Source organism: Onychomys torridus, chromosome 4 (genome assembly GCF_903995425.1).
Source record: "Onychomys torridus chromosome 4, mOncTor1.1, whole genome shotgun sequence".
In the NCBI taxonomy this organism is placed as follows: domain Eukaryota; kingdom Metazoa; phylum Chordata; class Mammalia; order Rodentia; family Cricetidae; genus Onychomys; species Onychomys torridus.
In genome coordinates this window covers 3699244-3714262 of record NC_050446.1, presented here as the reverse complement: position 1 = coordinate 3714262, position 15019 = coordinate 3699244, and the positions used below count along the sequence as shown (strand labels likewise).

At 45.7% G+C, this 15019-nt stretch overlaps 1 protein-coding gene across 8 annotated transcripts in view; it reads left to right on the top strand.

Annotated features, from left to right (window-relative positions):
* Positions 1 to 14663, top strand: part of Cntrl (centriolin) — an 84180-nt gene extending 69517 nt beyond the window's left edge. For 4 of the 8 annotated variants that reach the window (XM_036183044.1, XM_036183043.1, XM_036183049.1 and 1 more), the window contains 13 exons: positions 101 to 216; positions 291 to 508; positions 3621 to 3778; positions 4930 to 5003; positions 5997 to 6185; positions 6570 to 6795; positions 7346 to 7599; positions 8594 to 8734; positions 10974 to 11237; positions 11406 to 11468; positions 12006 to 12209; positions 13839 to 13908; positions 14223 to 14663. In XM_036183044.1, coding sequence (XP_036038937.1) covers positions 101 to 216; positions 291 to 508; positions 3621 to 3778; positions 4930 to 5003; positions 5997 to 6185; positions 6570 to 6795; positions 7346 to 7599; positions 8594 to 8734; positions 10974 to 11237; positions 11406 to 11468; positions 12006 to 12209; positions 13839 to 13892 — 1961 coding nt within the window. In that variant the 3' untranslated portion in view covers positions 13893 to 13908; positions 14223 to 14663. The remainder of the gene's footprint in view (positions 1 to 100; positions 217 to 290; positions 509 to 3620; positions 3779 to 4929; positions 5004 to 5996; positions 6186 to 6569; positions 6796 to 7345; positions 7600 to 8593; positions 8735 to 10973; positions 11238 to 11405; positions 11469 to 12005; positions 12210 to 13838; positions 13909 to 14222) is intronic. The other 4 variants (XM_036183046.1, XM_036183045.1, XM_036183048.1 and 1 more) reach the window with 3 other exon arrangements.
* Positions 14664 to 15019: the final 356 nt, after the last annotated feature.

Genomic DNA, 15019 nt, shown 5'->3' with positions numbered 1-15019 from the left:
GTTTCTGTGTCAGTCATCAAGGAGTCACAGTCTGTCCTCTTCTGTTCTGTCCTGTCTCCTGGCTCTCTTACTAGCACTGACCCTGCTTTCTCTCTTTCAGAACTAAAGAATGTTGCAGACATACTGCAACTTGAAAACAGTGCGCTCCAAGGTCTGAAGCTACAGCATGACCAAAAGGTGACGGAGCTGGAGAAGACGCAGGTGGATGTGCTGGAGGTACTGAGGAAAGCCTGTGCCTTTGCCCACGGCCTTTCTCCTCAGGGTTCTGAAGTCTCTCCTGTCTGATTCAGGAGAAGCTGGAACTGGAGAATTTGCAGCAGACAGCTCAGCAGCAGAGCCGGGAAATTGAGTGGCAGAAGCAGCTCCTGGAGAGGGACAGGCGGGAACTGGATCGAGTGAGGGCCGAGACCCAGGCACTGCAGTCGTGCATTGAGTGTTTGACTAAAGAAAAGGAAGACCTCCAAGAGCAGTGTGAGACTTGGGAAAAGAAGTCTTCACATGCCAAAAGGTAAGAGAGCTGCTGCAGTGCTGTGTGTCTGTAATCCCAGTACCCAGGAAGCTGAGGCAGGAGCATTGCTGTGGATTTGTGGCCACCATGGCCTACATAGCAGATTCCAATTACCAGTGCTGTTTAGTAAGATCCTGTCTCAAAACAGTAGCAAAAACCAAGCACATGCCTTTAATCCCAGCACTTAGGAGGCAAAAGGAGGTGGATCTCTGTGAGTTCAAGGCCAGCCTGGGCTACAGAGTGAGTTCCAGGAAAGACGCAAAGCTACACTAGTTTGCCTCGGGTTGGACAGTAAAGCTTGCCTTTCAAGCATGAGAACATGAGTTTAGTCTCCAGAGCCCATGTTAAAAGCAGAAACAGCCCAACAGGAAAACACACATTTGTAATCCCAGCAATAGGTAGGCCTCTGAAGCACACAGGCCGGCCAGCCTAGCCTGCATGAGCTCCAGGCTACTGAGAGAGACCCTGCCTCAAAAAGACAGCAGCTTCGTAAGTACCTGAGGGTGTCCTCTGAGACACACACACACACACACACACACACACACACACACACACAGTTGCTGAGAACAACTGGAAAGGAACATTTTGTTCATTTCTGTAACACCAATTGTTCTCAGATCAGTCAACCCAGGAAGCATTTTTTTCTGCTTGCTTAGAAATTCAAAAGTTGATTCTAAAATTTATAAGGAAATGCAAAAGACCTACAATTCATAGAATTTTTTAGACATAGCACACACACAAAAAAACAACAACAACAACAAAAACTTTAGGAAATAAAGAGATTTAAGACTAACCCCAATTGATTTTAAGACTTCATATAACTGATAGTAATCAAAGCCTACGGTACTGGTGTGCACCAGATAAGTAGATCCATGGAACAGACCAGAACAGTGGATCTCAATGGTCCTGCTGTTTCACCCTTTAACATGGCTTCTCATGCTGTGTGACCCCCACCATAACATTATTTTTGTTGCTACTTCATAACTGTAACTTTGCTACTATTATAAATCCTAATGTAAATATCTGTTTTCCCAATGGTCTTAGGCGATCCCTGTCCTACCTACCCCCAAAGAGGTTGTGACCTACAGGTTGAGAACCGCTGGAATAGAGGGTCCAGAAATAAACTGATACATGAAGCACGTGTTTTGAGAAGTAGCTAAAGGCATCTTTTCAACAGAAAAATAGTCTTTTTAGATTTATTATTGTAAGAATTGAAGATCCAAAAGCCAAAATGCAATACATATTTCACTATATAAAAAATGGAGGGGTTGGGGATTTAGCTCAGTTGTAGAGCACTTGCCTAGCAAGCACAAGGCCCTGGGTTCAGTCCTCAGCTCTGGGGGAAAAAAATGGAGGAGTAGAGAGATGGCTCAGCACTTAAGGGCATTGGCTGCTCTCCCAGAGGATCTGAGTTGGATTTTTACCACCCACTGGCAGCATACAACCACATGTAACTCTGGTTCCAGGCAATCTGGCACTCCCTTCTGGCCACTGTCAGCGCTGGGCATGCAAGTTGTGCACAGACGTACATGCAGGCTGAGCACCTGTGCTCATAAAATAAGCAGACATAATGGTTCGGTGGGCAAAGCTTCTTGCTGCCAAGCCTGGAACAACCTGAGTTTAATTCCCTGAACCCACAAAGTAGAAGGAGAGTACCAATTCCCTAAGTTGTCATTTTATCTCCACACACGTTCATGTCCCCTCCCCAACTGAATAAACAAGTGTTAAAAAAAATGAGCCATAAATGTAAATGTAAAAATTAAATGTGAAACTTAAGCCCTCTGTGACTTTGAGTACGACAAAAATTTTCTTAACTAGGCACCAAAACCATGATTCATATAAAATAATAAAGTACAAGGGTGGGGAGGTGTCTGAGTGAGGACCTGAGTTCCAGGACCAGAACTCATGTTAAAAGCTAGGCATTGAGGAGTGAAGGCAAGATCCCATGGGCCCACTGGCCAGCCTATTTAGCCAAGAGTGAGTTCCAGATTCAGAGAGAGACTGTCTCATTTCATGCATGCCTGTACAGGTAAGCATACCTTATGTGCTTACACATAGACATAAAATTAGATAAATAAAACAGGACATTTAAAGTTGACAAGAAGGTGTGCCAGATGCTGGGGTTGTGGATTGAGAATCCTAGCACTCTTGGGGAGAGACATGAGGCAGGGATAGGAAAGTTACCTGGAGAACACAGTCTAACAGAAACACAATGAGAAACCACAGCAGGGAGAAAGGGAACCCCTGGAGGCTGTGCTCTGACCTGCACTCAGACACATGCACGGTAGTGATAACAAGTGATCTTATTAAAAACTGGACGTGTTAAGCCAGGTGTGATGGTAGGCACCTTTAATCCTTGCACTCGGAAAGTAGAGCAGGTGGATCTCTGAGTCTGAAGTCAGCTTGGTCTACAGAGCAAGTTCCAGGACAGCCGGGGCTCTATAGAAAGACCCTTACTCAAAAAATCAAAATAAAATAAATTGAAAAATAAAAACCAGACATTTAAAAGATTACTTCAAAAGTCACTATTGAACGTAATAAAAATACCGACAAGGGTTAGGAGAAAAATTTTTTCAGCCATGTGTGTAATATAAGTCCACAAAATGTATGTTATAAAGAGCCTTCAAAACTTCATAGGAAATAACCTAGTTTTTTAAATGAGTAAAAGATTTACACATACCTTTTCAAAGAAGATACATAATGGAAAAGGTGCCTAGCATCATTCCTCGCCAGGGAAACCCAAGTTAAAACCCCAGTGAGATGCACACTTGCTAGAATGGCTGTGGTGTGGGCAGACCTTTGTACAGATAGTGTGTTTCCTGCTTTTTCACCTGCTGATGAGTTAGCAGTCTGTGTTTATCACTTACTTTTATTTTGTTTTGTTTTTGGAATTTTGAATGTTGCATGTAAAACTTTAACTTAGTGAATCTTTTGTTTTAATCTCCTATTCGGAATGCTGGTAAGGAGTCTTTTGAAAATGAGTTCTGGCATCTTAAATCCCAGACTTATCCTCATCCCTACTTCCTGCTGCACACCGTGGAAGGTGGCACTGCCCTTGGGTGGTTTCATGTATGAGTGCTTTCTGCTTAAGAGTCTGGTTTACTCCATGCAGAGTTTTAGCAGCTACAGAAGAAAGGAACGAAATGGAGCGGTCAAACGCAGGGAAGCTAGAGCTGCATGTCAGAGAGCTGCAGCAGGAGCTGGAGCACCTGAGCAGAGACAAGCTCGCCTTGCGCAGCGACGTTGCCACGGTGCAGCAGCAGGTGCAAGGTAAAGGGTGGGCTCTGCAGCCCGCAGCTTGCCCGGAAGAGAAGTGATGGGCGCAAAACGGGGCGTGGGTGTCTTTCTGAAGTTCATCTGGGGGTTTGATTATGCCACTCTACAAATGCCCTGTCTACATCAGGGCTTTAAGACACGTGACACATGAATTTCCTCTTCAGCCGTTTTGTCTAATGTATGTTCCTTAGAGAACAGTTTAAAATTAGAAGTATATATGTATAAGTTACTTTTGGGCCAGTGAGGTGGCTCATTAGGTAAAAAGCACTTGCCATAAAGCCTGACAATGACCCGTCCTTCAAGTCACAATAAAAGGAGAGAACTGACTCCTGGTGTTGACCTCTGTCCTCCACACTGATGCATGACACATGCTCATACTCACACAAAGACACACAACAAATTGGGATGTGTGTGTGTGTGTGTGTGTGTGTGTGTGTGTGTGTGTGTGTGTGTGTGTGTGACTGAATGCAAACAGTAAAAACATCTTTTATTACCAGTGCTTCTATTAATTAGGAGAAATGGCTAAGTATTTGTAGGTAATAATGTACTTATTAAGCATGTATCATGTTCTAGTCATGATGTATGTACTGTCTCATTTTTAATCATATGACAAAACCAGATCTGGTGATACACACCTATAAACTCAGCACTCAGTAAGCTGAGGCAGGAGGAATTTAAGTTCAAAACCAACTGGGCTGCATAATGAAATACTGTATCAAAAACAAAATCTTTGGAGCATTTGTGACAGAAACCAGTATTCTATTTACAGGTGATGATACTAAGGCTTAAGTTCTTGCAGTTTGCTCAAGATCGCATAGCCAGCAATGGATACCAATTTTATCTAGGATTGTCTTCAGCAAAGAGTCTGCAAGGGTTACATTTCCTCCTCATAGTATACCCATTCTAAACCATGAATCTCACCAACAGTATTATCTCAATGTTTACTCTTTAATATGGAAATCTTTGAAAACCCCTACCTGGGTTGTATGTGTAACTGTCTTTTGTCCTTTAATAAGATAGTGTGGCATTGTCATTGATTTGACAAAAATAAATATAAATTCAGTTCTGATAAACTTTGAAAGGGCGGTCAAGTAGAAAACTATATGTATATTTGTAAATAACATTTTATGAAAATGTTTTTATAGACAAACGGGAAGCCATAATCTCCCTACAGGAGGAACTAGATAGTACCCAAGACCATTTGAACCTAGCAAAGCAGGTAAGTTTCACAAATATAATTGTTTTCTTACTGCTGGCACTACAGCACCATAGGCCTTACACGGCACCATAGGCCTTACACGGCACCATAGGCCTTACACGGCACCATAGGCCCTTACATATCACCATAGGCCTTACACGGCACCATAGGCCTTACACGGCACCATAGGCCTTACACGGCACCATAGGCCCTTACATATCACCATAGGCCTTACACGGCACCATAGGCCTTACACGGTACCATAGGCCCTTACATATCACCATAGGCCCCTTACACAGCACCATAGGCCTTACACGGCACAGCCTTTCGATAAGGCTTTGGTGCTTGGATGCTTCTCTGATCTCTTTCAACCCTCCATTCACAGTTACCCAAAGCTAGTAAGAAGTAGGGTGGCAGCTAGACTCGAGCCAAACTGCAGTACCTAGAAGGCTCTGGGGACATGGGGACCTATGACACAGGTGACTCCCACCCCCTGTAAGACTGCTCACAGAGCTGCAGAGCAGCTGTCGATTGGAGCACGCCTTTAATCGCAACACTTGGGAGGCAGAGGCAGGCAGATCTCAGTGAGTGCAAGGCCAACCTGGTCTACAAAGTGACAGCCAGGAATGTTACACAGGGAAACCCTGTCTCGAAAAACCAAAAACAATAATAAATAATAATAATAATAATAATAATAATAATAATAATAACACCAATAGTAACAAAAGAATGAATCCTTGTGTGTAGTTTTCTCTTCATTTTCTCAGCAGTCTTGATTATTTGCAGAGCAGTGTTAATTCCCATCTTTTCCTGAGGTTTTGCCATTCTTTGCCATCTTACCTGTTAGGCACTAAGAGAAGGCAAGCTGGGTGTTAACTCTGAGTCCTGGGCACTTTTCTGTAAGTTTACTGATAGTAAAGGGTGTGACACTTTGCAGACCTGGTTGGTGCTGAACAGACACTGGTCACCTTCGGAATGACTGTGAGGAGTTCCAATGTGTTCTTTCACCTAAAGGACCTGCTCCACACCACCCAGCGCCAGAATGCTCTGCTCAGTGAGCAGGGGCAGCTGCAGAAGGACATCAGCAAATGGAGTGCCAGGTTTGAGAGCTGCCAGAAAGAGGCGGAGAGTAAAGAACAGCAACTTCAGGAGCTTCAGAATGAGATCAGAGAGAGCAAGCTCCAGCTAGACCAGCAAGAAATGGTACTGCACAGAAAGGGGGCTGTTCTGCGCCTCCTGGGAGCTCTGTGCCTCCTACCTCCCCACCCCAGATCAGACTGCCTGTGTGCATCTTCTGGGTGACTCTGATTAGTATACGTTATGGACCATTAAGTCATCAGGCATTGGTCTTGTAAAGCTCCTCATGGCCACATGCTAATGAGTTAGTAGCATGCATCCTCTTCTCATGGTAGCCAGGTGGCTTCCCAGCCCCTGCTTCATCTTTATAAAGGCACTGGTCTCCCTGTCTGTCTCTCCCTTCCTCCCCTTCCCTGCAGGCATCTCTCTCCTTTCTTTTGAACTGTAATCTCTCTGAGGATCATCAGGGACACTTGTCCCTTTATGACTGACTGGGGTTCTTTCTCTCAGATGTTTGAAAGGCTCCAGAAGGAGAGAGAGAGTGAGGAACAGAAGTTAGAGGCTGCTAAAGTGACACTGGGGAGGCAGCAGGAGCAGCTGGAGAAGGAGTTGGCAGAGCAGAAAAGCAAACTGGAGCAGCTGCTCACGGATGTGTCGGCCGCTGAAGGACGCCTCCGGACCCTGCAGGAGGAGGAGCGGAGCAGTAGGAGCCTGGAGAAGGTGCTCTCCCAGGCCCGTGAGTACACTGCAGGGGGTGAGTCGGGCTGGGCTGGGGTGTAGTTCTGCTTGTCTTGTGAAGTATGCGAAGACGACCCAGGCCCTGGCCAGAGTCCAAGGAGGAGGAAGAAGGGCAGCAGCCCTGGGAGAGATGGCCCAGGACACGGGGCAGAGGGTGTGTCTCTATGTGTCTCTATGGGGGGGCCTGACTCCAAGACTGGCCACATGTCCCTCCATGCCCTCAGTCTCATTCCAGAAGAGCAGTGAGTAAGTGGGGCACGAAGGGGAGAAGGTAGAGACTCGGGCGAGTTTTTGGGAAATGTGCACGTGGGTGTATTTGGCTTCAGCTGCTGAGAAAGAGTGTTGGCACCGAAGGTTGACCGCATGAGCTATGCTAGAGTACAGGGTCCATCTTGGAGTCAGTTTGCTCTCTCTCGGTGAGCTTTTCTTGAACCTGTGGAGTGGGTCAGGACAGGCTTGTGAAACCCGGTACTAAAGGAAACAGCAGAGTGGGTAACAAGCCACTATTAGGTATTCTGCCTGTGAAATACAGAAAGCTCTGCCCACAGATGGTCCAGGGCCTCTGGCCAAACGTACTAAGCGTGCTCACATTCCAGAACAGCAGCTTTCAGAACGGGAGCAGCAGCTGATGGAGAAGTCGAGTGAGCTGTTGGCCCTGCAGAAGGAGGCTGACGTTATGAGGGCAGATTTCAGCCTCCTGAGAAACCAGTTCTTAACAGAGAGGAAAAAGGCGGAGAAGCAGGTGGCTGGCCTAAAGGAAGCTCTAAAGAACCAGCGGAGCCAGCTGGAGAAAACCCTTCTGGTGAGTATTTGCTCCCCTGGAAGTTAGAGAAAACAGTGTGTTTACATTGAATTGACATAGACACTTGACTTATACACTGCTTCACTAGAGAGAAAACAAATTACCCATCAAGCAATAGTTATTATTGGTATATTTAATCATAATTTATTGTTGAAGCACACAGTGAGTTTTTCCTGAGACTTGATCATTAGCCCCAAAGCAGCTCTGGCTGCCCACAAGGGGCCATCTTGTGGACAGTATCAGCACATTAGAGAGTTATGTTCAGTCCACTGTGGGCTGCCAGGGGTTGGGTTGGTAGGAACCTTTGTATAGCTACAGTTTGCCCTTTTGGGTCAACATTGGCTTTTATCAAACATACTAAAACCAGGAAGTCAAGTGTACCATGCTTTTACGCTTGAACTAAGTATGTTGAGGGAGGGATAATTACATCATTGAGCGCAGTGAGCAGTGGGTTCCCAAGGAATGGGTTCTCCCTGCTCTCTGCAGGGAGTAGTGGAATCTGCTATATGAAAGGAATCTGGATGCATTTCCCAGAGGGTGGTGTGCTTACACCTAGGACTTAGACAAGATGACCATAGAGATAGAATTTAGCTGTCTAAAATTTAGTCTGGGCATGGTAGCACACACCTTTAATCCCAGCACTCAGAACTAGAGGCCAGCCATAGCTACATAGTGAGACCCTGTCTCAAATACATAAATAAATAAAATAACCCCACACACACATACAACCCATGATGATATTGTTGCTATTTCACATAATTAATGGGGCTGAGAAGGAGGAAGTAACTTGTCAGAGATAGTGCTAAAGATCTGAGGTTCAGACTTTGGGAGACTCCCAGCCACACTACACCCACCTGCCTCCAGAAGGCAGATGGATTTAGCTCCATTCTACAGCTATAGAAACTGAGGTCGGTACAGCGCTAGTGAGTATGGGAGCCAGCAACTACAACTGCCCATACGTGACTACAAAGCCATTTGCCTCCCTCTATGCTAGGAGCAAAAACAGGAGAACAGTTGCATGCAAAAGGAAATGGCCACAGTTGAACTGGTAGCCCAGGACAACCACGAGCGAGCCAGGCGCCTCCTGAAGGAGCTCAACCAGATGCAGCAGGAGTACCTGGAGCTCAAGAGACAGGTGTGCACCCCGAAGCTTGCTGGCCAGCCACTCCCTCCCCCAGGGCTCAGGCAGCTTATTGTTGTAGTTCTCTCTAAGAGGCATGTGGGAGTTGTGAAAAGCTGATTGTTAAGAATGTTCTGTAAGTTAAATCTTTTTCAGCCCTAAAATTTAGAAAAAATATTGGTTAAAAATATACTTTTAAAATTATCTTAAGTTCAACTAGCTTTTTTTAAAATGATGTTTATTTATCCATGTGTTTGTTTATCCATTGCATGCCCTCTAGACACACACTATAGTGAGCATGTGGAGGTCGGAAGATAACTTGAGGGAGTCAGTTCTCTCCTTCCTACTGGGTCTTGGGGATTCAACTCAGGTTGGCAGGCTTAACCTGCTGAGCCAGCTCAACTAACTTTAAAATAGCTGTGTAGCCACAGGCTCCTAAGTGTACAGGTCTGCATGCGTGGAGTTGGAGTACACCTTGGCTATCATTATCAGGAACCCTAGCCATGTCTCGTTAGTCAGGGTCCCTCAGTGTCCTGGGGCTTACCTATTAGATTCGACTGTCTGGGCAGCAATTCCGCGGAGGCCCTGTCTCCATTTTTCTGGCACTAGGATTTCAAGTGTGTCCCCATGCCAAACATTTTATATGGGTTCTGAGGATTGAGAAGCCAAGTACTTTATAGACTAACTGATAGCTCCCTCCACCCCCAACTTCTTATATTGTGTGTGCCTGTGTAGCAGTACACATGTGGAGGCCAGAGACCAGACTCAGGTGTCAGTCCTCACCCTGCTGTCTTAAAGAGTTTCTATTGTTGTGATAAACACTGTGGCCAAAAGCTATCTGGGGAGGAAAGGTTTATTTCAGCTTACAACTCTCAGGTTACAGTCCATCACAGAGGGAAGTCGGGGCAGGGACTGAAGCAGGGGCCATGGAGGAACACTGCTTACTGGCTGGCTTCTCATGGCTTGCTCAGTCTACTTATACAACTCAGGACCATCAGCCCACAAATGGCACCAACCGGTGTGCTGGGGCCTCTGATATCAATCATTAATCATTAATCAAGACAATGCCTGACAGAATCACCTTATGCCAGTGTTAGAGTCATCTTCTCAAGTCAGAGTCCCACTTCCCAAATGACATAAAACTAAGCAACACAGTCTATCACTGGGACCTGCGGCTTACCAATTAGGACAGGCCCCATCATCCTCCTGTCTCCACGTCCCCCAGCTCTGGAAATACAAGCACAATGACACAACACCTAGCTCTTTATGTGAACACTGGGAACCAAACTCCAGTCCTGATTTATGGCCTACACTATACTGACCCATCTCCTCAAGGTATTGTTTGGTGTATGTATGTATGTTAAGGTATTGCTTGGTGTGTGTGTTGTTAGGGTATTGTTTTGGGGGGGGGATTAATGTATTGTATGGTGTGTTTGTGGTGTTAGGGTATTTGTGTGTGTGTGTGTGTGTGTGTGTGTGTGTGTGTGTGTGTGATATTAGGGTATTGTGGTGTGTGTGTGTGTGGTGTTAGGGTATTGTGTGGTGTGTGGGTGTGTGTGGTGTTAGAGTATTGTGTGGGTGTGTGGGGGGGTGTGGTGTGTGTGTGTAGTGTTGGGGTATTGTGATATATGTGTGGTGTGGGGGGGTGCTATTAGGGTGTTGTGTGGTATATGTGTGGTGTGTGTGTGTGTGTGTGTGTGTGTGTGTGTGTGTGGTGTTAGGGTATTGTGTGGGTGTGTGTGGTGTTAGAGTATTGTGTGGGGGGGGGTGTGGTGGGTGTGTGTGGTGTTAGGGTATTGTATATGTGTGGTGTGGGGGGGGTGTTAGGGTAATGTGTGGTATATGTGTGGTGTGTGTGTGGGTGGGTGGTATTAGGGTGGTGTGTGGTATATGTGTGGTGTGTTTGTGTGGGTGGTATTAGGGTGTTGTGTGCTGTGGGTATGGGTGTTGCATACACTGAGTGGTTCCTGTAGAGGCCAGAGAAGGACCCTGGTGTCTGCTCCAATTGCTTTTACTGCCTTGAGACAGGGCCTCTCGTTGAAGCAGCTCACCAGTTAGGCTTGGTGGCCGGCCAGTGAGCTCCAAAGATTGACCTGTTCCTGCCTCCCCGGCACTGAACTTTGAACATGGTCCCCTTGCTCAGCCTTGGGTGTCCTTCTGCTTGCAAAGCGTGCACTTTACTGAGCCAGTATTTGTAGACCCTTCAGTGTGTGGCACACGAGCGACTGGAGTTTGACCTCAGTTCACCCTGTAGATGGCAAGCCAAAAAGATCTGGAGAGAAGGCAGATGGAGATCAGTGATGCGATGAGGACACTTAAGTCTGAGGTGAAAGATGAAATCAGAGCCAGTCTGAAGAACCTCAACCAGCTTCTTCCAGAACTACCAGCAGATCTATCTGCTATTTTGGAAAGAAACGAAAACTTAGGAGCATTGGAAAGCTTGAAAGAGAACTTCCCATTCACCACGAATGAGAGACTTTTTGAAGAAAAATCCAACTTTTCCCATGTTCATATCATGGTAAAGTTTATCCTGTTCTTCCCTGGGCTTCACAGAGTGATAGTTTGGTTCCCACCTCCCCCAGTAAAGCTAAAAACAGATGTTGGGGTGCCAGGATAGGAGGGAAAGATGGTAGGCTCCCACTCATGTCAGCTGGTGATTCATGGTCTCCTTTTCTTTCTGAAAAAGGATGAACACTGGCATGGAGAAGCACTCCGTGAGAGACTGCGCCACCGTGAAGATCGACTCAAGGTTGCCTCTTTAAAAACATCAAAAGCCAGTATGAAATAGCACTTGGCAAGCGGGGAAACGATGTTTCCATGCCTACATGCTGCTTAGTCCACTCTATTGCAGCATCCAGAGGCCACTTAGAGGTGGCATTGTCAAAGTGCAGAGAAGCTGACCTCACACAGTAGTGAGTGGCTGTCACTGTTCAAAAACGTTTGAAGTCCAGGACCCTGGACATGCAGCTCAGTGGTACAGCACTTACCCAGCAGTCTAAGGCATTTGGTCCAGTCCAGACTTCTGATGTGAATTTGCGTTCTTTAACCTGTGCAATGCTTCCTTGAGACAGGGTCTCCCTCTAACCGTCCTGCAACTACAGGGTAGCCTTGACCTGGGGGCTGTCCTGTCTCAGCTGCCCCAGTGCCAGGATTAAATAGGGATACTACCACACCCTGCCCTCACTCCCGTTTATTCAAGTTAGATTTGCTTATCAGAGGTGAGAAGCTGAGTGATGGTTCAGGTGCATTTCTTCTGTGTAAACCCCACATCTGGTAACACTTTCAGGCTCAACTTCGACACTGTATGTCTAAGCAAGCAGAAGTATTAATCAAAGGGAAGCAGCAGACAGAGGGCACCTTACACAGTCTGAGGAGACAAGTCGATGCGTTAGGAGAACTGGTCACTAGTACCTCTGTAGACTCGTCATCAGCCGGTCTGTCTCATCTAGAATCGTCCCTTGTGGAGGACTCCCAGCTTGGACAAAGTCAGGTAAGAGGGAAGCTCTTAAATAGTCTAGAGTTACTTAGACTACTTGAAAACTTTGGGGTTGGTGATCCAAGACTTGGGATCTAAATGGCACTCTCAGCTGTCTTGGCAAAAACTTTGTCTGCCATCTCTGGGAAAGTTTACCTGGTCTATAGACACAGAAAGAAGGCAAACTGGTGGCTTAGTGAACTAGAACTGGATAGGAGGGCCCAGGAAGTGTAGTCAGTTTGTCTGTGCTCTCCACTTGTGAGATCTCCTTATTTTCTATTTGATCAATGTAGAGCTTAGACCTTGAGGGCTGGAGGGATGGCTCAGCAGTTACCAGCACTGCATGTGGGGCTGGAGAGATGGCACAAAGGATAAGAGCACCGCCTGCTCTTCCAAAGGTCCTGAGTTCAAGTCCCAGCAACCACATGGTGGCTCACAACCATCTGTAATGAGATCTGGCGCCCTCTTCTGGCTGCAGTCAGAACACTATACATAATAAATAAGTAAATCTTTTGAAAAAAAAAAAGAGACTGTTCTTCCAGAGGACTTGGATTCAGTTCCCAGCACCCACATGCTGTTCACAATCATCTGTTGTTATTCTACTTCCAGGGGACCCAATTCCCTTTTTCCAGTCACCCAAATAATGTAGACATGTACATGCAGGCAAAACAGCTATAACACATTTTTAGAAGAAAAAGCTTGCCGGGCAGTGGTGGCTCACGCCTGTAATCCCAGCACTCAGGAGGCAGAGGCAGGTGGATCTCTGTGAGTTCCAGGCCAGCCTGGTCTACAGAGTGAGATCCAGGACAGGCTCCAAAGCTACAGAGAGAAACCCTGTCTCAAAAAACCAAAAAGAAAAAAAAAGAAAAAAGAAAAACTTAGACCTGTGAGGTTAAGTCTAGGTTTCCCTGGGTTTTAGGTAGTGCCCATTTCTCAAAGGCAGACCTCTTCACTGTCTTATAAAACTCTAGATCTCTCAAGGGTTTCTGTGTAGGGTTTAGTTAGTAACCATTTAAGAGGAACATAAAGTAACTCATGGAACTGGCCAACAATAACATGGTTGGGCAGAAAAAGGCTTCGATTTCCAGGCGCTTATTCTGTGTACATGCTAACCGCTGTACATTCAACATCACATTTAATTTTTACATCCTGGAAGGTACAAATTGTCCTTTTATGTAGGTAAGGAACTATATATAGTGGTAAACAACAGGTCAAGGATATAGCAAAGGACAAATGGGGATATACAGGCCAACCTACCGTGTGTCCCAAAGAATGTCCAAGGACAGTTGCTCTTTAATTGGCCTAAGGAGGGGCAATGACTTACCTGAGTCACAAAGCTAATGAGCAGCAGGACTGAGATTTTAACATGATTGCCTTAACAATTGTGGTGGAGACAAGTCAGGTAAAGGCCCAAACCATTTGGCCCTCCAGAACTTAATAGACTTAGTAAAGGCGTAGTAAGAACATGCTAGGAGCCGTGGATGTAGAAAAATGCACGAGCTTTGAAGGTACGCTACATTAGAGGTACAGGTGAGCTGTAGGCATCATTTCAAAGTCTGGGGTTGTCACAACATATGGGACACTATGAGATGAAGCTAGGATTGGGGGCTGGCTCCTGTGCTTAAAATTGTTTTTCCTTCTTAGAGCGCCTTTCAAGTTCTGCAGGGCTCGTCAAAACTGCACAGTTACCACCACTGAGTTTCCTGCTTGAAGGGTATGTTAGCAACCCTGCATTTAATTGGGAGATTTGGAAGTCTGGCAGCCCCAGGAAAAATAACTATTCACCTTTCAGTCATGATTTTGTAGCAGTTCATCTTAAAGTATTTTGGGGGGTGGGGATTTGGCTTAATGGTAGAGCACTTGCCTAGCACACGTACATCCCCAGATTCATCCCCAGCACTACAAAAAAAGGTTCCAAAGAGGCCTTTAAGCAAGTTACTTTGCCAGCCATCACACCACCACCTCATTCTGGAAGACCTTGTCCTGTTAGAGAGGTTTTAATTCATCCATTCTGTTCTGTTGCTGCAGGAAAAGAAGCTTCCGCCGAGGTCAGGAATACAGTCTTGTGTGAACTGAAGAGGAAATACCTACTCTACCTCATTGACTTCCTAATTGGAATGTCAATTTACTACCAAGAGCCTGTGAATCAAACCCTGAAAATGCATTGCAGTTTGTGTTTGTACTGTTTATAGTGAGATTTTTGTAAAGTACATGTACTTGTGGGACTAGATGTGTATGGTCTAAACCAGAATGTAAGGGGGTATTTTTATTTTTCTCCCCGAGTCTTGCTATGTTTTGTTCTCACAGTGAATTTTAACCACATACACCGAGTCCATAACTGGTATGTCTAGTCACCATGAGAAAGAATGTACCAAAAGCCCCGAGATTTAATAAGTTATTTTTAGATTCTGATCAGAAATCTATCTTTAATATGAAAATAAAAGATACTGTCAACTTGGTCTAACTTCACATTTCTAGCATTCTTTGGTAAGCCATCAGGTTATTCCTTAATTCCAAGACGATGATAATCTTCCAGCCATTTCTCCCCAATTTTTACCTGGTCTTAGCAGTGAGTGCTTCCTTCTCCAGAAGTCTCTATCAGGAAACCATTGCATTTAGCCTTTTCTCTAGCCTATTAAAATAGTCATTCTCCAGTGGAAAACGTCAGGACTGTATTCTGGAGACTAAGTATATTCGTCAGCTGGGTGGTGGTGGCACACACCTTCAATCCCAGCACTTAGGAGGCAGAGGCAGGTGGATCTCTCAGCCTGGTCTACAGAGTGAGTCTGAGGACAGCCAGAACTACACAGAGAAACCCTGTCTCA